This window comes from Salvelinus alpinus, chromosome 17, assembly GCF_045679555.1.
Source record: "Salvelinus alpinus chromosome 17, SLU_Salpinus.1, whole genome shotgun sequence".
Taxonomy (NCBI): Eukaryota; Metazoa; Chordata; class Actinopteri; order Salmoniformes; family Salmonidae; genus Salvelinus; species Salvelinus alpinus.
In genome coordinates this window covers 41,470,656-41,487,402 of record NC_092102.1, presented here as the reverse complement: position 1 = coordinate 41,487,402, position 16,747 = coordinate 41,470,656, and the positions used below count along the sequence as shown (strand labels likewise).

The 16,747-nt window shown below is 44.6% G+C and overlaps 1 protein-coding gene across 1 annotated transcript in view; it reads left to right on the top strand.

The window, feature by feature from the left end:
• The window catches only part of LOC139542954 (ERC protein 2-like), a 440,697-nt gene that overhangs the window by 25,243 nt on the left and 398,707 nt on the right, over nt 1-16,747 (top strand). The window contains exon 3 of the mRNA XM_071348974.1: nt 6,183-7,022. Coding sequence (XP_071205075.1) covers nt 6,183-7,022 — 840 coding nt within the window. The remainder of the gene's footprint in view (nt 1-6,182; nt 7,023-16,747) is intronic.

Below are 16,747 nucleotides of genomic sequence, written 5' to 3'. Positions count from 1 at the left end.
ATTTGATGTTATTTTAATGGACAATTTTAATTTCTTTGCTTTTCTTTCAAAAACAAGGCCATTTCTAAGTGACCCCAAACTTTTGAACGGTCGTGTACATAAAGACCGTGTGGTAGACATGGCACTCTCACTCTGTTACCATGGGAACATGTCCAACGGCTGGCATTCTAGCAGCTATAAAAGTCAGTTCTTCTGTGAAGTTAGAATGAATGGGAGGAGAGGTTCTATAGACTGCTCTCTGGTCTGTCTGTCTTCTCTCACTTTCACCCACTCTTTCCTTCTCCCTTTCACTCTGTCCTTCTCACAGAGGTGTGTTCTATTAGGCTTAGCTTCTTCTCCCTCCCTCACACAGTTGTGAAGCCTCCTCTCCATACATTTGTAGCTCGGTCTCACACTCTTACACTAACTGCACCACTGTGCTTTTACACCGGCGTACACACACACACACACACACACACACACACACACACACACACACACACACACACACACACACACACACACACACACACACACACACTGTTTTTACTCATCTCACTCATTGAAACATTGAGGCCACAGGGGTGAACCTTTTTGTATTTTCATTAATAGTGACTGAATACAGAACCATTCTACAGACAGCTTCCTTTGTGGTTGGATGGAGCAATTCAGCCCCATACCCACACGCTTTTCAATCTATTCACTTACTGTACATTGATAATAACTACTCTGATGCCATAGATAGCACATACTGTACACCGTAGCCTGCACATTATCCTGAAGACATGTCCTTACATAACCTGAGAGGGGTGGGGGTGAGGGGTCAGGGGTCAGGGGGATTGATGGTGAGACAGTGATTTAATACATATGTTGTTTAACCTTTCTTTTTATTAATGTGGTTCTTTGTAAAGTCTTTAGGGTGGATGGATACCACTAGGCATGATCCAAACATTATCATTGTTTGTATTCAGAACACAGCAGTGTGTGCTGTGTGTAGGGAAAAGGGGATACCTAGTCAGTTGTACACCTGAATGCGTTCAACTGAAATGTTTCTCTGAATCAGAGAGGTGCAGGGGGGCTACCTTAATCCACATCCACGTCTTGGCGCCCGGGGAACAGTGGGTTAACTGCTTTGCTCAGGGGAAGAACGACAGATTTTCACCTTGTCAACTCAGGGATTCGATCCAGCAATCTTTCGTATACTGGCCCAACGCTCTAACCCGCCAGGCTACCTGTTCACTAAGATGACAGATTACATAGCTGTTCTTTAGCAGACCTGATAGATATCAGTAGACAGGAATATTGGTGATATTGAGGTTTTGTTGTTCTGCAGTCAGTACAATCCTCTTTAACAAACACACATGGTAGGATCAATACACTCTAATTGAGGAGGCCAGACAGCGGTGGCACCCTTTATTGATTCCTCTCTAAACTTGTACTTCTCTTCCCTCGACCTTCTGACTTAACTTTTAGTTTCTAGTAATATCTTATCGTCACGACAGAAGCCACTATTATCTATTGTCTGCCAAAGTTTCTCTGCCCTCTCCCTCTCTCATCCTTTTCCTCCCTCCTCTCTTTTCCCTTTTCTCTCATCTTGTTCTCTCCATTCTTGTTACTTCTCCCCCTTCTCTGTATTCTCCATCCCTTGTTTCTGGAGATAGTCAGAGGGAGACCGGTTGTGAGACAGGGAAATATTAGCGTTAAAATGGTCCTCCTTCACTCAAATGGCGCTGGAGGGGATGGCTGCTGTTTTTTGGGCTCTTAACCAACCGGTTTATGGGCTCTTAACCAACCGGTTTATGGGCTCTTAACCAACCGGTTTATGGGCTCTTAACCAACCGGTTTATGGGCTCTTAACCAACCGGTTTATGGGCTCTTAACCAACCGGTTTATGGGCTCTTAACCGTGGTATTTTGTTTGTTTTTTTGCATTGTTTGTAACTTATTTTGTATGTAATGTTCGTATGACTGAAAAGAGCTTCTGGACATCAGAACAGCGATTACTCACCTCGAACTGGACAAATCTTTTTCTTTTAATGAGTCGGACGAGAGGGATTTACTCCAGACACCCGAGAACGCCTTCATACCCGTCAATCGCCTGAGAGACACAGGTATCGCGGAAGGAGGTCGGGGTGTGAGGATATCGCGACGAGCGGCTAATCTGCCTTTATCATCGGTACTATTGGCCAACGTACAATCGTTGGATAATAAAGTGGATGAACTACAAGCACGTATATCCTATCAACGGGACATTAAAAACTGTAATATCTTATGTTTCACCGAGTCGTGGCTGAACGACGACATGAATAACACAGCTGGCGGGTTATACACTGTGTCGGCAGGATAGAACAGCAGCCTCTGTTAAGGTCTATGTATATTTGTAAACAACAGCTGGTGAACAATATCTAAAGAAGTCTCAAGGTTTTGCTCGCCTGAGGTAGAGTATCTCATGATAAGCTGTAGACCACACTATCTACCAAGAGAGTTTTCATCTATGTTCTTCGTAGCTGTCTATTTACCATCACAAACCGATGCTGGCACTAAGACCACACTCAATGAGCTGTATACGGCCAATCAGCAAACAGGAAAACGCTCATCCAGAGGCGGTGCTCCTAGAGGCCGGGGACTTTAATGCAGGGAAACTTAAATCCGTTTTTACCTCATTTCTAGCAGCATGTTAAATGTGCAACCAGAGGAAAACAAACTCTAGACCACCTTTACTCCACACACAGAGACGCGTACAAAATTCTCCCTCGCCCTCCATTTGGCAAATCTGACCATAATTATATCCTGCTGATTCCTGCTTACAAGCAAAAACTAAAGCAGGAAGCACCAGTGACTCGGTCAATAAAGTGGTCAGATGAAGCAGATGCTAAGCTACAGGACTGTTTTGTTAGCACAGACTGGTTTATGTTCCGGGATTCTTCCAATGGCATTGAGGAGTACACCACATCAGTCACTGGCTTCATCAATAAATGCATCGATGACATCGTCAGTACAGTCACCCACAGTGACTGTACGTACATACCCCAACCAGAAGCCTTCTATGCTCGCTTCAAGGCAAGTAACACTGAAACATGCAGGAGAGCACCAGCTGTTCCGGATGACTGTGTGATCACGCTCTCCGTAGCTGATGTAAGACCTTTAAACAGGTTAACATTCAAAAGGCTGCAGAGCCAGACGGATTACCAAGAATTGTACTCAGAGCATGCGCTGACCAACTGGCAAGTGTCTTCACTGACATTTTCAACCTCTCCCTGTCTGAGTCTGTAATACCAACATGTTTCAAGCAGACCACCATAGTCCCTGTGCCCAAGAACACTAAGGTAACCTGCCTAAATGACTACTGACCCGTAGCACTCACGTCTGTAGCCATGAAGTGCTTTGATAGGCTGGTCATGGCTCAAATCAACACCATTATCCCAGAAACCCTAGACGCCCCCAGATGGTAAGGGTAGGTAACAACACATCCGCCATGCTGATCCTCAACACGGGGGCCCGTCAGGGGTGTGTGCTCAGTCCCCTCCTGTACTCCCTGTTCACTCATGGCTGCACGGCCAGTCATGACTCCAACACCATCATTAAGTTGTGGTAGGCCTGATAACCGACAACGACGAGACAGCCTCTAGGGAGGAGGTCAGAGACCTGGCTGTGTGGTGCCAGGACAACAACCTCTCCCTCAACATGATCAAGACAAAGGAGATGATTGTGGATTACAGGAAAAGGAGCACCGAGCACGCCCCCATTCTCATCGACGGGGCTGTAGTGGAGCAGGTTGAGAGCTTGAAGTTCCTTGATGTCCACATCACCAACAAACTAACATGGTCCAAGCACACCAAGACAGTTGTGAAGAGGGCACGACAAAACCTATTCCCCCTCAGGAGACTGAAAATATTTGGCATGGGTCTTCAGATCCTCAAAAGGTTCTACAGCTGCACCATCAAGAGCATCCTGACTGGTTGCATCACAGCCTGTTATGGCAACTGCTCGGCCTCCGACCGCAAGGCACTACAGAGGGTAGTGCGTACGGCCCAGTACATCACTGTGGCCAAGCTTCCTGCCATCAGAGGAAGACCCTAAAAATTGTCAGACTCCAGCCACCCTAGTCATAGACTGTTCTCTCTGCTACCGCACGGCCCGTGGTACCGGAGCGCCAAGTTTAGGTCCAAGAGGCTTCTAAACAGCTTCTACCCCCAAGACATAAGACTGCTCAACAGCTACCCAGACTGTTTTCACTGCCCCCCCCCCCCCCCCCCCACACCACCACTCTTTTACGCTGCTGCTACTCTCATGTAATATAATCTATGCACAGTCACTTTAATAACTCTACCTACATGTACATATTACCTCAATTACCTCAACGGTGTTGAGTGCCCCCGCATATTGACTCTGTACCACTACTACCTGTATATAGCTTCACTATTGTTATTTTACTGCTGCTCTTTAAGGTATTAGGTATTTTTCTTAACTGCATTGTTGGTTAAGGGCTTGTAAGTTAGCATTTCACTGTCTACACCTGTTGTATTCTGCACATGTGACATACATTTTTGGGGGATTTGAAGACTTGTTTTTCACCATCTGTTTGTCTATGTGTATGTTTGTGTGAATGTGTTGGTGTGTGTACTCTCTGTGTGTGTGTGTGTGTACTCTCTGTGTGTGTGTGTACTCTCTGTGTGTGTGTGTACTCTGTGTGTGTGTGTGTACTCTCTGTGTGTGTGTACTCTGTGTGTGTGTGTGTACTCTCTGTGTGTGTGTGTACTCTCTGTGTGTGTGTGTGTGTGTACTCTGTGTGTGTGTGTACTCTGTGTGTGTGTACTCTGTGTGTGTGTGTACTCTCTGTGTGTGTGTACTCTGTGTGTGTGTACTCTGTGTGTGTGTGTACTCTGTGTGTGTGTGTGTGTGTACTCTCTGTGTGTGTGTACTCTGTGTGTGTGTACTCTGTGTGTGTGTGTGTACTCTCTGTGTGTGTGTACTCTGTGTGTGTGTGTACTCTGTGTGTGTGTGTGTACTCTCTGTGTGTGTGTACTCTGTGTGTGTGTACTCTCTGTGTGTGTGTGTACTCTGTGTGTGTGTGTGTACTCTCTGTGTGTGTGTACTCTGTGTGTGTGTGTGTACTCTGTGTGTGTGTGTGTACTCTGTGTGTGTGTGTGTACTCTGTGTGTGTGTGTGTACTCTGTGTGTGTGTGTGTACTCTGTGTGTGTGTTGGTTCTGCTCCAGTTTTCAGTGTCAACTGTACGTTCTAACATCTCCTCGTACACCCCGTCGCAGTGTGTCAGTGTGTCTGTGTGTTGTTCCTCGTTCTATGATGGGAGAAGTGTTCCAACTGACTTCGTTCAGACAGTTTGAGCTTCCTGCATAGTTTAAAGTATTTATTTTGTTCCTCATTCTTGTAGGCTTTGTATTTGATAGCTTTTTTGTATGTGTTAAAATGTATGCTTTTGTATTTGTGTGAAAACTGTGTGTGTGCGGGTCTGTAACAAGTAGCTGTATTTGCCATGGCTTCTAGCGAGCCTGTACTTCTCCGTTTTTCCCCCAGTAAAGCTATGATGTGACAGTTTGAACTCAGTAAAGTAAGGGTTGTTAAGTTCAACTGAGCCTTGTGCCCACAGATCCATCATCCTTCCTGTTAGAGTGGTACCCTGTCTGGCCCTGTGTTCTGTCTTTATGAGGGGAAGTGTCGCCATCTACTGGAGTGTGTTGACATTGCATTTATGTGTGAATAATCACAGATCCAATCAACTCTAAAATGCTATAGTAGAGTATTGAAGATATGCAGATCCTTACCTTTGATTATAAATGTAATGATTGTATACTTTAGCTAAAAGTGCTTAATTTAGCCAGCAGGGAACGAGTGTGTTCTGTTTCATTTTGCTTGTTACTTTTTAAAACGTAGTTTATTTTGTTTATTTTTTACTTCACCATATTATGCTGCAGGTTTGGGAACCTATAAGAAACAAAGTGTGTCCTGAGTTTGCTCCTATCCTTTTGTGTTCAGCTGTGTGTGTGTGTGTCATTGTCCTCCTTGTGTTTCTGTGTCTTCCCTGTGTATCTCTTCTTTTTAATGGCTCACCTCTCTGTCTCTCTCTCTCTCTCTCTGTCTCTCTCTCTCCCTCTGTCTCTCTCTGTCTCTCTCTCTGTCTCTCTGTCTCTCTCCCTCTGTCTCTCCCTCTGTCTGTCTCTCTCTCTCTCTCTCTCTCTCTCAGCATCTCCAGTTGTCAGTGCATGGGCTACAGGAAGAGCTGAGAAGTCATAGAGAGATGAACAGTCGTCTGCAACAAGAGAACTCGGGATCTCACACAAACATCTCCACTCACACCGGCTCGAACCGAGAACTCCATATTGAGGACCACCGGGCTGGAATCAGCCCTGGACACAGTCCTGGTCTGGGCCCCAGTCACCTCCACAGCCCTGGGCAAAGACATAGCCCCGGCCCTGGTCAAGGAGTCAGCCCCAGACACAGCCCCAGTAACACCTACAACCATGGGCCCAGAAACAGCCCTGTCCATCCACATAGCCCTGGGTACAGCTCCAACGTCAGACACCACCAAGCTGACATCCACAGCCCTGGGTACAACTCTGGGCCTGGCCCCAGACACAGCCCTGCTAACACTCCCATCCCCTTGTCTAGAAAGAGCCCCAGCCACCTCATCCACAGCCCTGGCCGTTGCCTCAGCCCTCCCAGCAGCCCATGCATGGTCCCTGGGTGCGATGGCTTCTCCTCTCCCCCTCCCCTGGATCTGACGGAGGAGAACTTCAGCCGGCTGCAGTCAGATCACGAACGGCAGGGCAAGGAGCTGTACCTGCTGAGGAAGACCCTGAAAGAGATGGAGCTGAGGATTGACTCCCAGAAACAGACGCTGGGTGCCAGGGACCAGTCCATCCAGAGGCTGCTGGAGATGATCCAGGGAGGAGGGAAGGGTCAGAGAGGCGAGAGGTCAGAGATAATCACCATGGCAACAGCACGCGAGGAGGCGGAGTACCAGGTGGGTCATCTGGAGGAGCAGCTGGACCAGAGGGAGAAAGAGAACCTGCATTTGAGAGAGGTGTGTGTTTCTTTGTGTTTGTCACTATAGCTCAGTGGTTCCCATACTTTGTTTGGCCCACGACCCCATTTTGATACATAAAAAGTCTCGCCACCATGTGAAAAAACAATTATGTAATTAACAGCCAATGTTCACTTTTTAATTTGGTGCTATGGCATTCAATTCAAAAACATTTTAACAGTATTTCTGATTGTCTTCTCAACTCACCATCACATAATTATAATGTGGGGCTATGACAGTCCACTGTAAATTATACTGACATAATCCATCTTAACTCACCACCAATAATGAGATGCGTGTGCTTGAGGCATGTCGCATCAGAGCTTCTTAAAGTCGGGGGGCGTGGTCGACAGTGCGCACCTCATCTCTGCTGTCACATCCAACCTGGATGGATATTTGGTTTTAATGCAGACGAGAGCACAGTGTACCGTCTATCCATACTCCCAAGTACTTGTATGAGGTGAATACCTCAAGCTCTAAACCCTCAGAAGTAGTAATAACACCTTTGGGGAGAGTGGCATTCTTCTTACCAAACCACATTACCTTTGTTTTGGAGGTGTTCAGAACAAGGTTAAGGGCAGAGAAAGCTTGTTGGACACTAAGAAAGCTTTGTTGAGCATTTAACACAAAATCCGGGGAGGGACCAGCTGAATATAGGACTGGATCATCTGCATATAAATGGAGGAGAGAGCTTCCTAGTGCCTGTGCTATGTTGTTGATGTAAATTGAGAAGAGCTTGGGGGCTAGGATCGAGCCTTGGGGTACTCCCTTGGTGACAGGCAGTGGCTGAGACCGCAGATGTTCTGACTTTATACACTGCACTACTTGAGAGAGGTAGTTAGCAAACCAGGCAAAGACCCCTCGGAGACACCAATACTCCTTAGCCGGCCCACAAGAATGGAATGGTCTACCGTATCAAAAGTTATGACCAAGTCAATAAAAATAGCAGGACAACATTGCTTCGAATCAAAATAAGTGACAGTGGTTCAAACTTATACAAATACAGTGCCCTCCTGAATTATTGGCACCCTAGGTAAATAGGAACCAAAATTGCAGTGAAAAAGGTAATTGTTTATCAGCTTGATCTTACATTCAAAATATCATATCAATCTAACCTTTAATTGAGTTAAAATTGTAAAACTAAAATAAACTCATCAAGAAATAATTTTGACCTGAACCTCATTGAAATCCTGTGGGGTTGATCTGAAGAGGAGATTCCACAAGCAGGAACCGAGGACTCTGAAGGATCTGAAGAGGAGATTCCACAAGCAGGAACCGAGGACTCTGAAGGATCTGGAGAGGAGATTCCACAAGCAGGAACCGAGGACTCTGAAGGATCTGAAGAGGAGATTCCACAAGCAGGAACCGAGGACTCTGAAGGATCTGAAGAGGAGATTCCACAAGCAGGAACCGAGGACTCTGAAGGATCTGAAGAGGAGATTCCACAAGCAGGAACCGAGGACTCTGAAGGATCTGGAGAGGAGATTCCACAAGCAGGAACCGAGGACTCTGAAGGATCTGGAGAGGAGATTCCACAAGCAGGAACCGAGGACTCTGAAGGATCTGAAGAGGAGATTCCACAAGCAGGAACCGAGGACTCTGAAGGATCTGGAGAGGAGATTCCACAAGCGGGAACCGAGGACTCTGAAGGACCTGAAGAGGAGATTCCACAAGCAGGAACCGAGGACTCTGAAGGATCTGGAGAGGAGATTCCACAAGCAGGAACCGAGGACTCTGAAGGATCTGGAGAGGAGATTCCACAAGCGGGAACCGAGGACTCTGAAGGATCTGGAGAGGAGATTCCGCAAGCGGGAACCGAGGACTCTGAAGGATCTGGAGAGGAGATTCCACAAGCGGGAACCGGGGACTCTGAAGGATCTGGAGAGGAGATTCCACAAGCGGGAACCGAGGACTCTGAAGGATCTGGAGAGGAGATTCCACAAGCGGGAACCGAGGACTCTGAAGGATCTGAAGAGGAGATTCCACAAGCGGGAACCGAGGACTCTGAAGGATCTGGAGAGGAGATTCCACAAGCGGGAACCGAGGACTCTGAAGGATCTGGAGAGGAGATTCCACAAGCGGGAACCGAGGACTCTGAAGGATCTGGAGAGGAGATTCCACAAGCGGGAACCGAGGACTCTGAAGGATCTGGAGAGGAGATTCCACAAGCGGGAACCGAGGACTCTGAAGGATCTGGACAGGAGATTCCACAAGCGGGAACCGAGGACTCTGAAGGATCTGGAGAGGAGATTCCACAAGCGGGAACCGAGGACTCTGAAGGATCTGGAGAGGAGATTCCACAAGCAGGAACCGAGGACTCTGAAGGATCTGGAGAGGAGATTCCACAAGCGGGAACCGAGGACTCTGAAGGATCTGGAGAGGAGATTCCACAAGCGGGAACCGAGGACTCTGAAGGATCTGAAGAGGAGATTCCACAAGCGGGAACCGAGGACTCTGAAGGATCTGAAGAGGAGATTCCACAAGCAGGAACCGAGGACTCTGAAGGATCTGGAGAGTTTCTGTATGGAGGAATGATCTCAAACCCCTTCCTATGTGTTGTCCCACCTCATCAAACATGATAGGAGACAACTCAGAGCTGTTATCTAGGTGACAAGAGGCTGCACTAAGTACTAAATGCAGGGGTGCCAATAATTGTGACATGCATGTTTTTGAAAAAAATGTTGGAACAATTTTAAATCAATTAAAGGTTAGATTCATATGATATTTTCATTTTAAGATCAAGCTGATAAACAACAATGACTTGATAATTCAGGAGGGCAGTGCAGTAGAATCATGCCATATTTGAAGTAGATAATGGTTAACAAGGTTGGGATGTTGAACAGCCCTTTTAGCCGTGGTATGTCGGACATATACCACACCCCATGTGGCCTTATTTGTTTTTATTATAATGTTGTCGAGGAATGTTGCATAGTCACCTTCTGGTGTAAAAAACATGGAAATTAAAAATGAAAAGCAAAGTTTTATGTGAGAATAGGTATTCGTCTGAAGCCGAAAAAAAAGAAATGAAATTCATGAGCACCACAACGCCTATTGCCCCCATGCTCTACCAAGGTTTTCCAACACACAGCTTTGACCTACTACAGTAGCTATGTTGGTATTGTACTTCAAACTATGTGTAGGCAAGTTGCTTAGGATTCACACCTTCTCAAACAGCCTAATTCATACTCTTCAGAGGGAAACTGGACTTTACAGTGTCCTGCTATTAACATTATTAATACCTGTGTGTGCATGTGTGTGTGTGTTTTATATATTATACTGAATAAAAATATAAACGCACAATTTGAAGTATTGGTCCCGAGGGGGCGCTAGTGAGCAGCAACATGTGAAGACGCGTTTTCTCGGTGCTCAGATCCAGGGCGAACAATTTACTATTAATACTTGACCAAAACCTCCCCCACCGTGTTACTTTTGTAACATTTATTTTGGAATCAAACCCAATTCACTAACATGGCTTTTTTTCTGCCTTTTAACCGTAAAATGTCGAGACAACAGCGGCCGCAGGCCACAAAGGAGCAGGCCTCTGCTGAAGCCTCGGGCTCACCTGACACGGATCCCCCATGACCTAGCCATGGTAATGGGGGTTATCATGAAATCTGAACAGACATGACACCTGTCTGAATAGCCTGGAAGATTCCTTCCAAGATTCCTTGGTTCCTTCCCCAGGCATCATTGTTTCTGTGTCATGTCTGTGTGCTGTTCGAGTTTCATGTTTTGTATTGTGTTCCGTTTATATATTAAAACACTCACTCCCTGAACTTGCTTCCGGACTCTCAGCGCACATCGTTACAGAATGACGCATCGCCTAAGGCGATAGCCAATATCACAGCATCGTTATCTCAGACCGTAGCCCTGTCCAGCTACATATCCACCTTCCGGACAGTACTGTGTCACAACGCACGTGGCGACTTGACCCACTACTACTATCCTGTAGTGCCTTTAAATAATACATATCAACTCACATTGATGTCTTTTTTCAGATCAACAGCACCCCTGACATGTCTCATTCTACTGTGTGGGAGTCGTTAAAAGCATATCTAAAGGGCCAAATGATTTCATACACAGCGTATGACGACAAACAGTGCACATAACGCTAACCTTTATTCTGCCCACTCAACTCTAAAGCCAGAGGCTGTCATCTCTCTTGATGCTGAGAAGGTTTTCGACCGTGTTGAGGGGGAATATTTATTTACAGTACTAGAGAGATTTGGGATTGGCCCGTCATTCCTTTCCTGGATTAAGATTTTGTACTCGTCCCCAGTGGATTCTGTTCGCACCAACAATGTTACCTCCAGCTACTCCAGCTACCTCCAGCTACTTCCCTCTCCACAGGGGGGCCATGCAGGGTTGTTGTCTATCCCCTTTCCTGTTTGATATGGCTATTGAGCCGTTTGCTAACGCCCTGCGGGAGGAGGAGAGGATTAAGGGAATATTGAGGGGCAACATAACTCACAAGGTGTCCTTATATGCAGACACGCTTATTTTATACATCTCTAACCCTGTGGAGTCTATACCCTATCTCTTGGCCATGCTACAAGGTTTTGGGACATTCTCTGGTTATAGTTAAATCTAACAAAATGTGTGCTCCTCCCTATTAATCAGTTAGCAGAAGGAATTGGGTATGCTAATTTCCCATTTAAGGTGGAGCATCCGGTCTTTACTTATTTGGGGAAAGTGGTCACACGCTTATTTAAGGCTTTGTTTAAACCTAACTTCACAACACTCCTGGAGCGCACTAAGCAGGATTTCATAAGGTGGTCGTCTCTTCCTATTTAATGAACAGGTTGCATTAATTCTGTCAAGATGACTGTACTACCTAGGTTTTTGTACTTATTCCAAATGATCCCCATTTTTCTGCCAAAGTCGATGTTCAAACAGCTGGACAGCTACATTTCCAACTTCATTTGGAATAAGTCAAATCCACCAATGAGAAAGGTATATCTAGAGAGACCAAAGCCTGCAGGTCTAATCTTTTACACTACTACTGGTCAGCAAATATATCTAAATGTGTTTATTGGGTTTCTACATTTGAAAACAAGGAGTCCCAACTTAGGCCATCATGGAGTTATAGTCAAGCCTTCCAACTTCTCCAGTCTCGTTCCTGTGCTCCCCAATGCCTGATTTACCTAGTTAAATAAAAAGAAATGCCCATTAACCTTGCCACCCATGTTTTGAACCCCATTGTTCAGAACTCCCTTAAAATCTTGTCCCAATTTCCAAAGTCACTTTAGCCTTAAACAAGCTGCTTCTCTCCATTAACAATCATCTCTTCCCAGCGTCACAGATTGACACGGCATTCCAATTCTGTCGTAGGAACGGTCTGGTGTTTTGTTGTAACCTATTTGTTAATAATTCATTCGATACTCTGAGGGTTGACCATAACATTCCTAATACCCACTTTTAGATACCTGCAAACTCGCAGCTTTGCCAAAAAACGTTTCCCTTCATTTCCACTCGAACCCACTAAGTGTCCAGTCGAGAGGTGCTTAGATCTTAACCCTTATCTGAAGGGCACAATCTACAGATTATACGACATAGTACAGAACATTAATCCGCCTTCCTTTGCAAATACAAAATTGGCATTTTGCAAGACATAGCAAGACTGGCCCTCAACCATCACGGTCACCTAATAATCCCCAGTTTACAATTGGCTCATTCATCCCCCTCCTCTCCCCTGTAACTATTCCCCAGGTCGTTGCTGCAAATGAGAATGTGTTCTCAGTCAACTTACCTGGTAAAATAACGGATAAATAAAAAAATAAAAAATAAAAAATAGCCGGCGAGCTACCTGATGATATATGGCAACAAAGTATTGAGCGTATCCACACATAATTTTGCATAAGGCATGGGCTTATTTAGTTTAAGGTTTTGCACTGACTCCATTACTCAAATGACAGATTGGCAAAAATATACCCAAATGTTGACCCCAAGTGCCACCAGAGTCCAGCGACTGTGGTACATGTTTTGGTCATGCCAATCTTTGAGTGGCCTCTGCCTCAAAAATGGGGTCCCATTCTCACATACATTTGAAGTCAGAAGTTTACATAAACTTAGGTTGGAGTAATTAAAACTCGTTTTTCAACCACTCAACAAATGTCTTGTTAACAAACTATAGTTTTGGCAAGTCAGTTAGGACTTTTTCCAACAATTGTTTACAGACAGATTATTTCACTTATAATTGACTGTATCACAATTCCAGTGGGTCAGAATATACACTAAGTTGACAGTGCCTTTAAACAGCTTGGAAAATTCCAGAAAATGATGTTGTGACTTTAGAAGCTTCTGTTAGGCTAATTGACATCATTTGAGTCAATTGGAGGTGGACCTGTGGATGTATTTCAAGACCTACCTTCAAACTCAGTGCTTCTTTGCTTGACATCATGGAAAATTAAAAGAAATTAGCCTATCTGCCCCAAAAAATTGTAGACCTCCACAAGTTTAGTTCATCCTTGGGAGCAATTTCCAAATGCCTGAAGGTACCACGTTCATCTGTACAAACAATAGCACGCAAGTACAAACACCATGGGATCACGCAGCCGTCATACCGCCCAGGAAGGAGACGCGTTGTCTCCTAGAGATGAACATACTTTGGTGCGAAAAGTGCAAATCAATCACAGAACAATAGCAAAGGACTTTTGTATCTATATCCACAGTAAAACGCGTCCTGTATCGACATAACCTGAAATGCCGCTCAGCAAGGAAGAAGCCACTGCTCCAAAACTGCCTTAAAAAAGCCAGACTACGGTTTGCAACTGCACATGGCGACAAAGATCATAATTTTTGGAGAAATGTCCTCTGGTCTGATGAAAGAAAAATAGAACTGTTTGGCCATAATGACCATCGTTATGTTTGGAGGAAAAAGGGGGAGGCTTGCAAACTGAAGAACACCGTCCCAACCGTGAAGCACGGGGGTGGCAGCATCATGTTGTGGGGGTGCTTTGCTGCAGGAGGGACTGGTGCCCTTCACAAAATAGATGGCATCATAAGGAAGGAAATGTATGTGGATATATTGACATCTCAAGACATCAGTCAGGAAGTTAAAGCTTGGTCGCAAATGGGTCTTCCAAATGGACAGTGACCCCAAGCATACTTCCAAAGTTGTGGCAAAATGGCTTAAGGACAAAAAAGTCAAGGTATTGGAGTGGCCATCACAAAGCCCTGACGTCAATCCTATAGAAAATGTGTGGGCAGAACTGAATAATCGGAGGCCTACAAACCTGACTCAGTTACACCAGCTCTGTCAGGAGGAATGGGCCAAAATTCACCCAACTCATTGTGGGAAGCTTGTGGAAGGCTACCCGACACGTTTGACCCAAGTTAAACAATTTAAAGGCAATGCTACCAAATACTAATTGAGTGTATGTAATCTTCTGACCAACTGTGAATGTGATGAAAGAAATAAAAGCTGAAATAAATCTTTCTCTCTTCTCTCTACTATTATTCTGTGGTGATCCTAACTGACCTAAGACAGGGAAATTTTACTTGGATTAAATGTCAGGAATTGTGAAAACTGAGTTTAAATGTATTTGGCTTAGGTGTATGTAAACTTCCGACTTCAACTGTATGTGTAATACAACTGTTAGCCCCAACTTGGTCATTGCCATTTTTGGGGTACTTCCCCTAGACCATCGCCTCTGGAGAAGGTTAGGTATACTGTACTTGGGTCCCGACAAAAGTTAGACTTAACCTGGTCCCCAGTAATACAATACGTGGAGAGCCAGTCTTTTACTTAGTGTAACTTGCGTTGTTTGGTGAGCAGTCATGTCTGTTCTAGTGGCCATTTGTGCTGAATTTTTATAGAACTTTTGGTCTGTTGTTTTTGTTTCTCTTACTGTTTGTTTCTGTTTTTCTTTCCTATTTAACTTATTTTCATAAATGCCTTGGTGGGTGGGCGGGTGGGTGGATGGGTGGGTGGATGGGTGGGTGGGTGGGTGGGTGGGTGGATGGATGGGAGAATGAGGGGTTGGGGTTTTACTGTTTTTGTTGTTATATCTGGAAATCTCTAAATAAAGTTCAAGAAATTAAAAATAAAGTGTTGGTCCCATGTTTCATGAGCTGAAATAAAAAAAATGAAATAAAAAATACCTGAAATTTTCCATACGCACAAAAATTCGTATTTCTCTCAAATTCTGTGCACAAATTTGTTTGCATTCATGTTAGTGAGCATTTTATCCTTTGTCAAGACAATCCATCCACCTGACAGGTGTGGCATATCAATGCTTGGGACAAAAAAAGAGCACTTTAAAATGTGCAATTATGTCGCACAGCACAATGCCACAGATGTCTAAAGTTTTGAGGGAGTGTGCAATCGGCATGCTGACTGCAGGAATGTCCACCAGAGCTGTTGCCAGAGAATTCAATGTTCATTTCTCTTCCATAAGCTGTGTCCAATGTCGTTATAGAGAATTTGTCAGTACGTCCAATCGGTCTAACAACCACAGACCACGTGTAACCACGCCAGCCCAGGACCTCCACATCCGGCTTCTTCACCTGCGGGATTGTCTGAGGGGGGTGCTGAGGAGTATTTCTGTCTGTAATAAAGCCCTTTTGTAGGGAAAAACTCATTCTAATTGGCTGGGCCTGGCTTACCAGTGGGTGGGCCTGGCTGCCAAGTGGGTGGGCCTATGCCATGGCTGTCATGTGAAATCCATAGATTAGGGCATAATTAATTTATTTTAATTGACTGAATTCCTTATATGAACTGAGTAACATCTTTTGAAATTGTTACATGTTCCGTTTTTGTTCAGTATAGTTTTGGCTGTATTTATTTTTTGATATCGGCCTATTGTAAATGTGTATTATTGTTGCGCCGCCATCTTTATTACAAAAATAAATACAAGTACAAACATTACTTTAAGCTACATATTATTTTGACGAGGTAATAAACTGTCCATTGATCAGCACAGAAATGGATAAACAGGACCGTGTTCAAAACGCTAGTGGTTCTAAGCTTAATTCAATATTACACAGGTAAACTAAGAGTTACTGACATCAGGACTGTAGACGGGCTCTGTGTATCTGAGCTACTACGTCCAACACACCACCACCTGTTGTTATGCTGGGCACCTACTGACCCACAAAAATGTTATGTTTTGTTTTTTCCAGTGACATGTTTTGCTATAATAAAGGTTTAAGGAAATACAGGCATGCTCCACATTACTACAAGACAAAACAGCTCAATCACACTTGATGGTCTTGCTTTAATTTAATTTTAAAAAACTTGAAAGGTGGCGTATTGTCTTATTGTTGTGTGTGAAGAATCCAATACTTTACCTTGTATGTGGTACAAATCCCATTATTGTGGGAGCACCTCCTCTAAGAGTATGAATGAGGCTGTTTATGAAGGTTTGAATCCTAAACAACCTGCCTACACATAGTGTGAAGTACAATACCAACATAGCTACTGTAGTAGGTCAAAGCTGTGTGCTGTAAAACCTTGGTAGAGCATGGGGGCAATAGGCGTTGTGGTGCTCATGTGAATTTCCTTTCTTTTGCAGTTTCGGACCAATGCCTATTCTAACTGAACTTATTTTTGTGTTTTTAATTAGTGGTAATGCTCAGCCTCACGCTCTGACACCATGACCAACCGTGCACCATTGTCTCTGTCTGTGTTCACCATCATCATGTCATTCATGGGCTGATGTAATCACTGATTACTAAAAAAATACACATACTATACTTAAAATAGACATTACTACCAAAATACA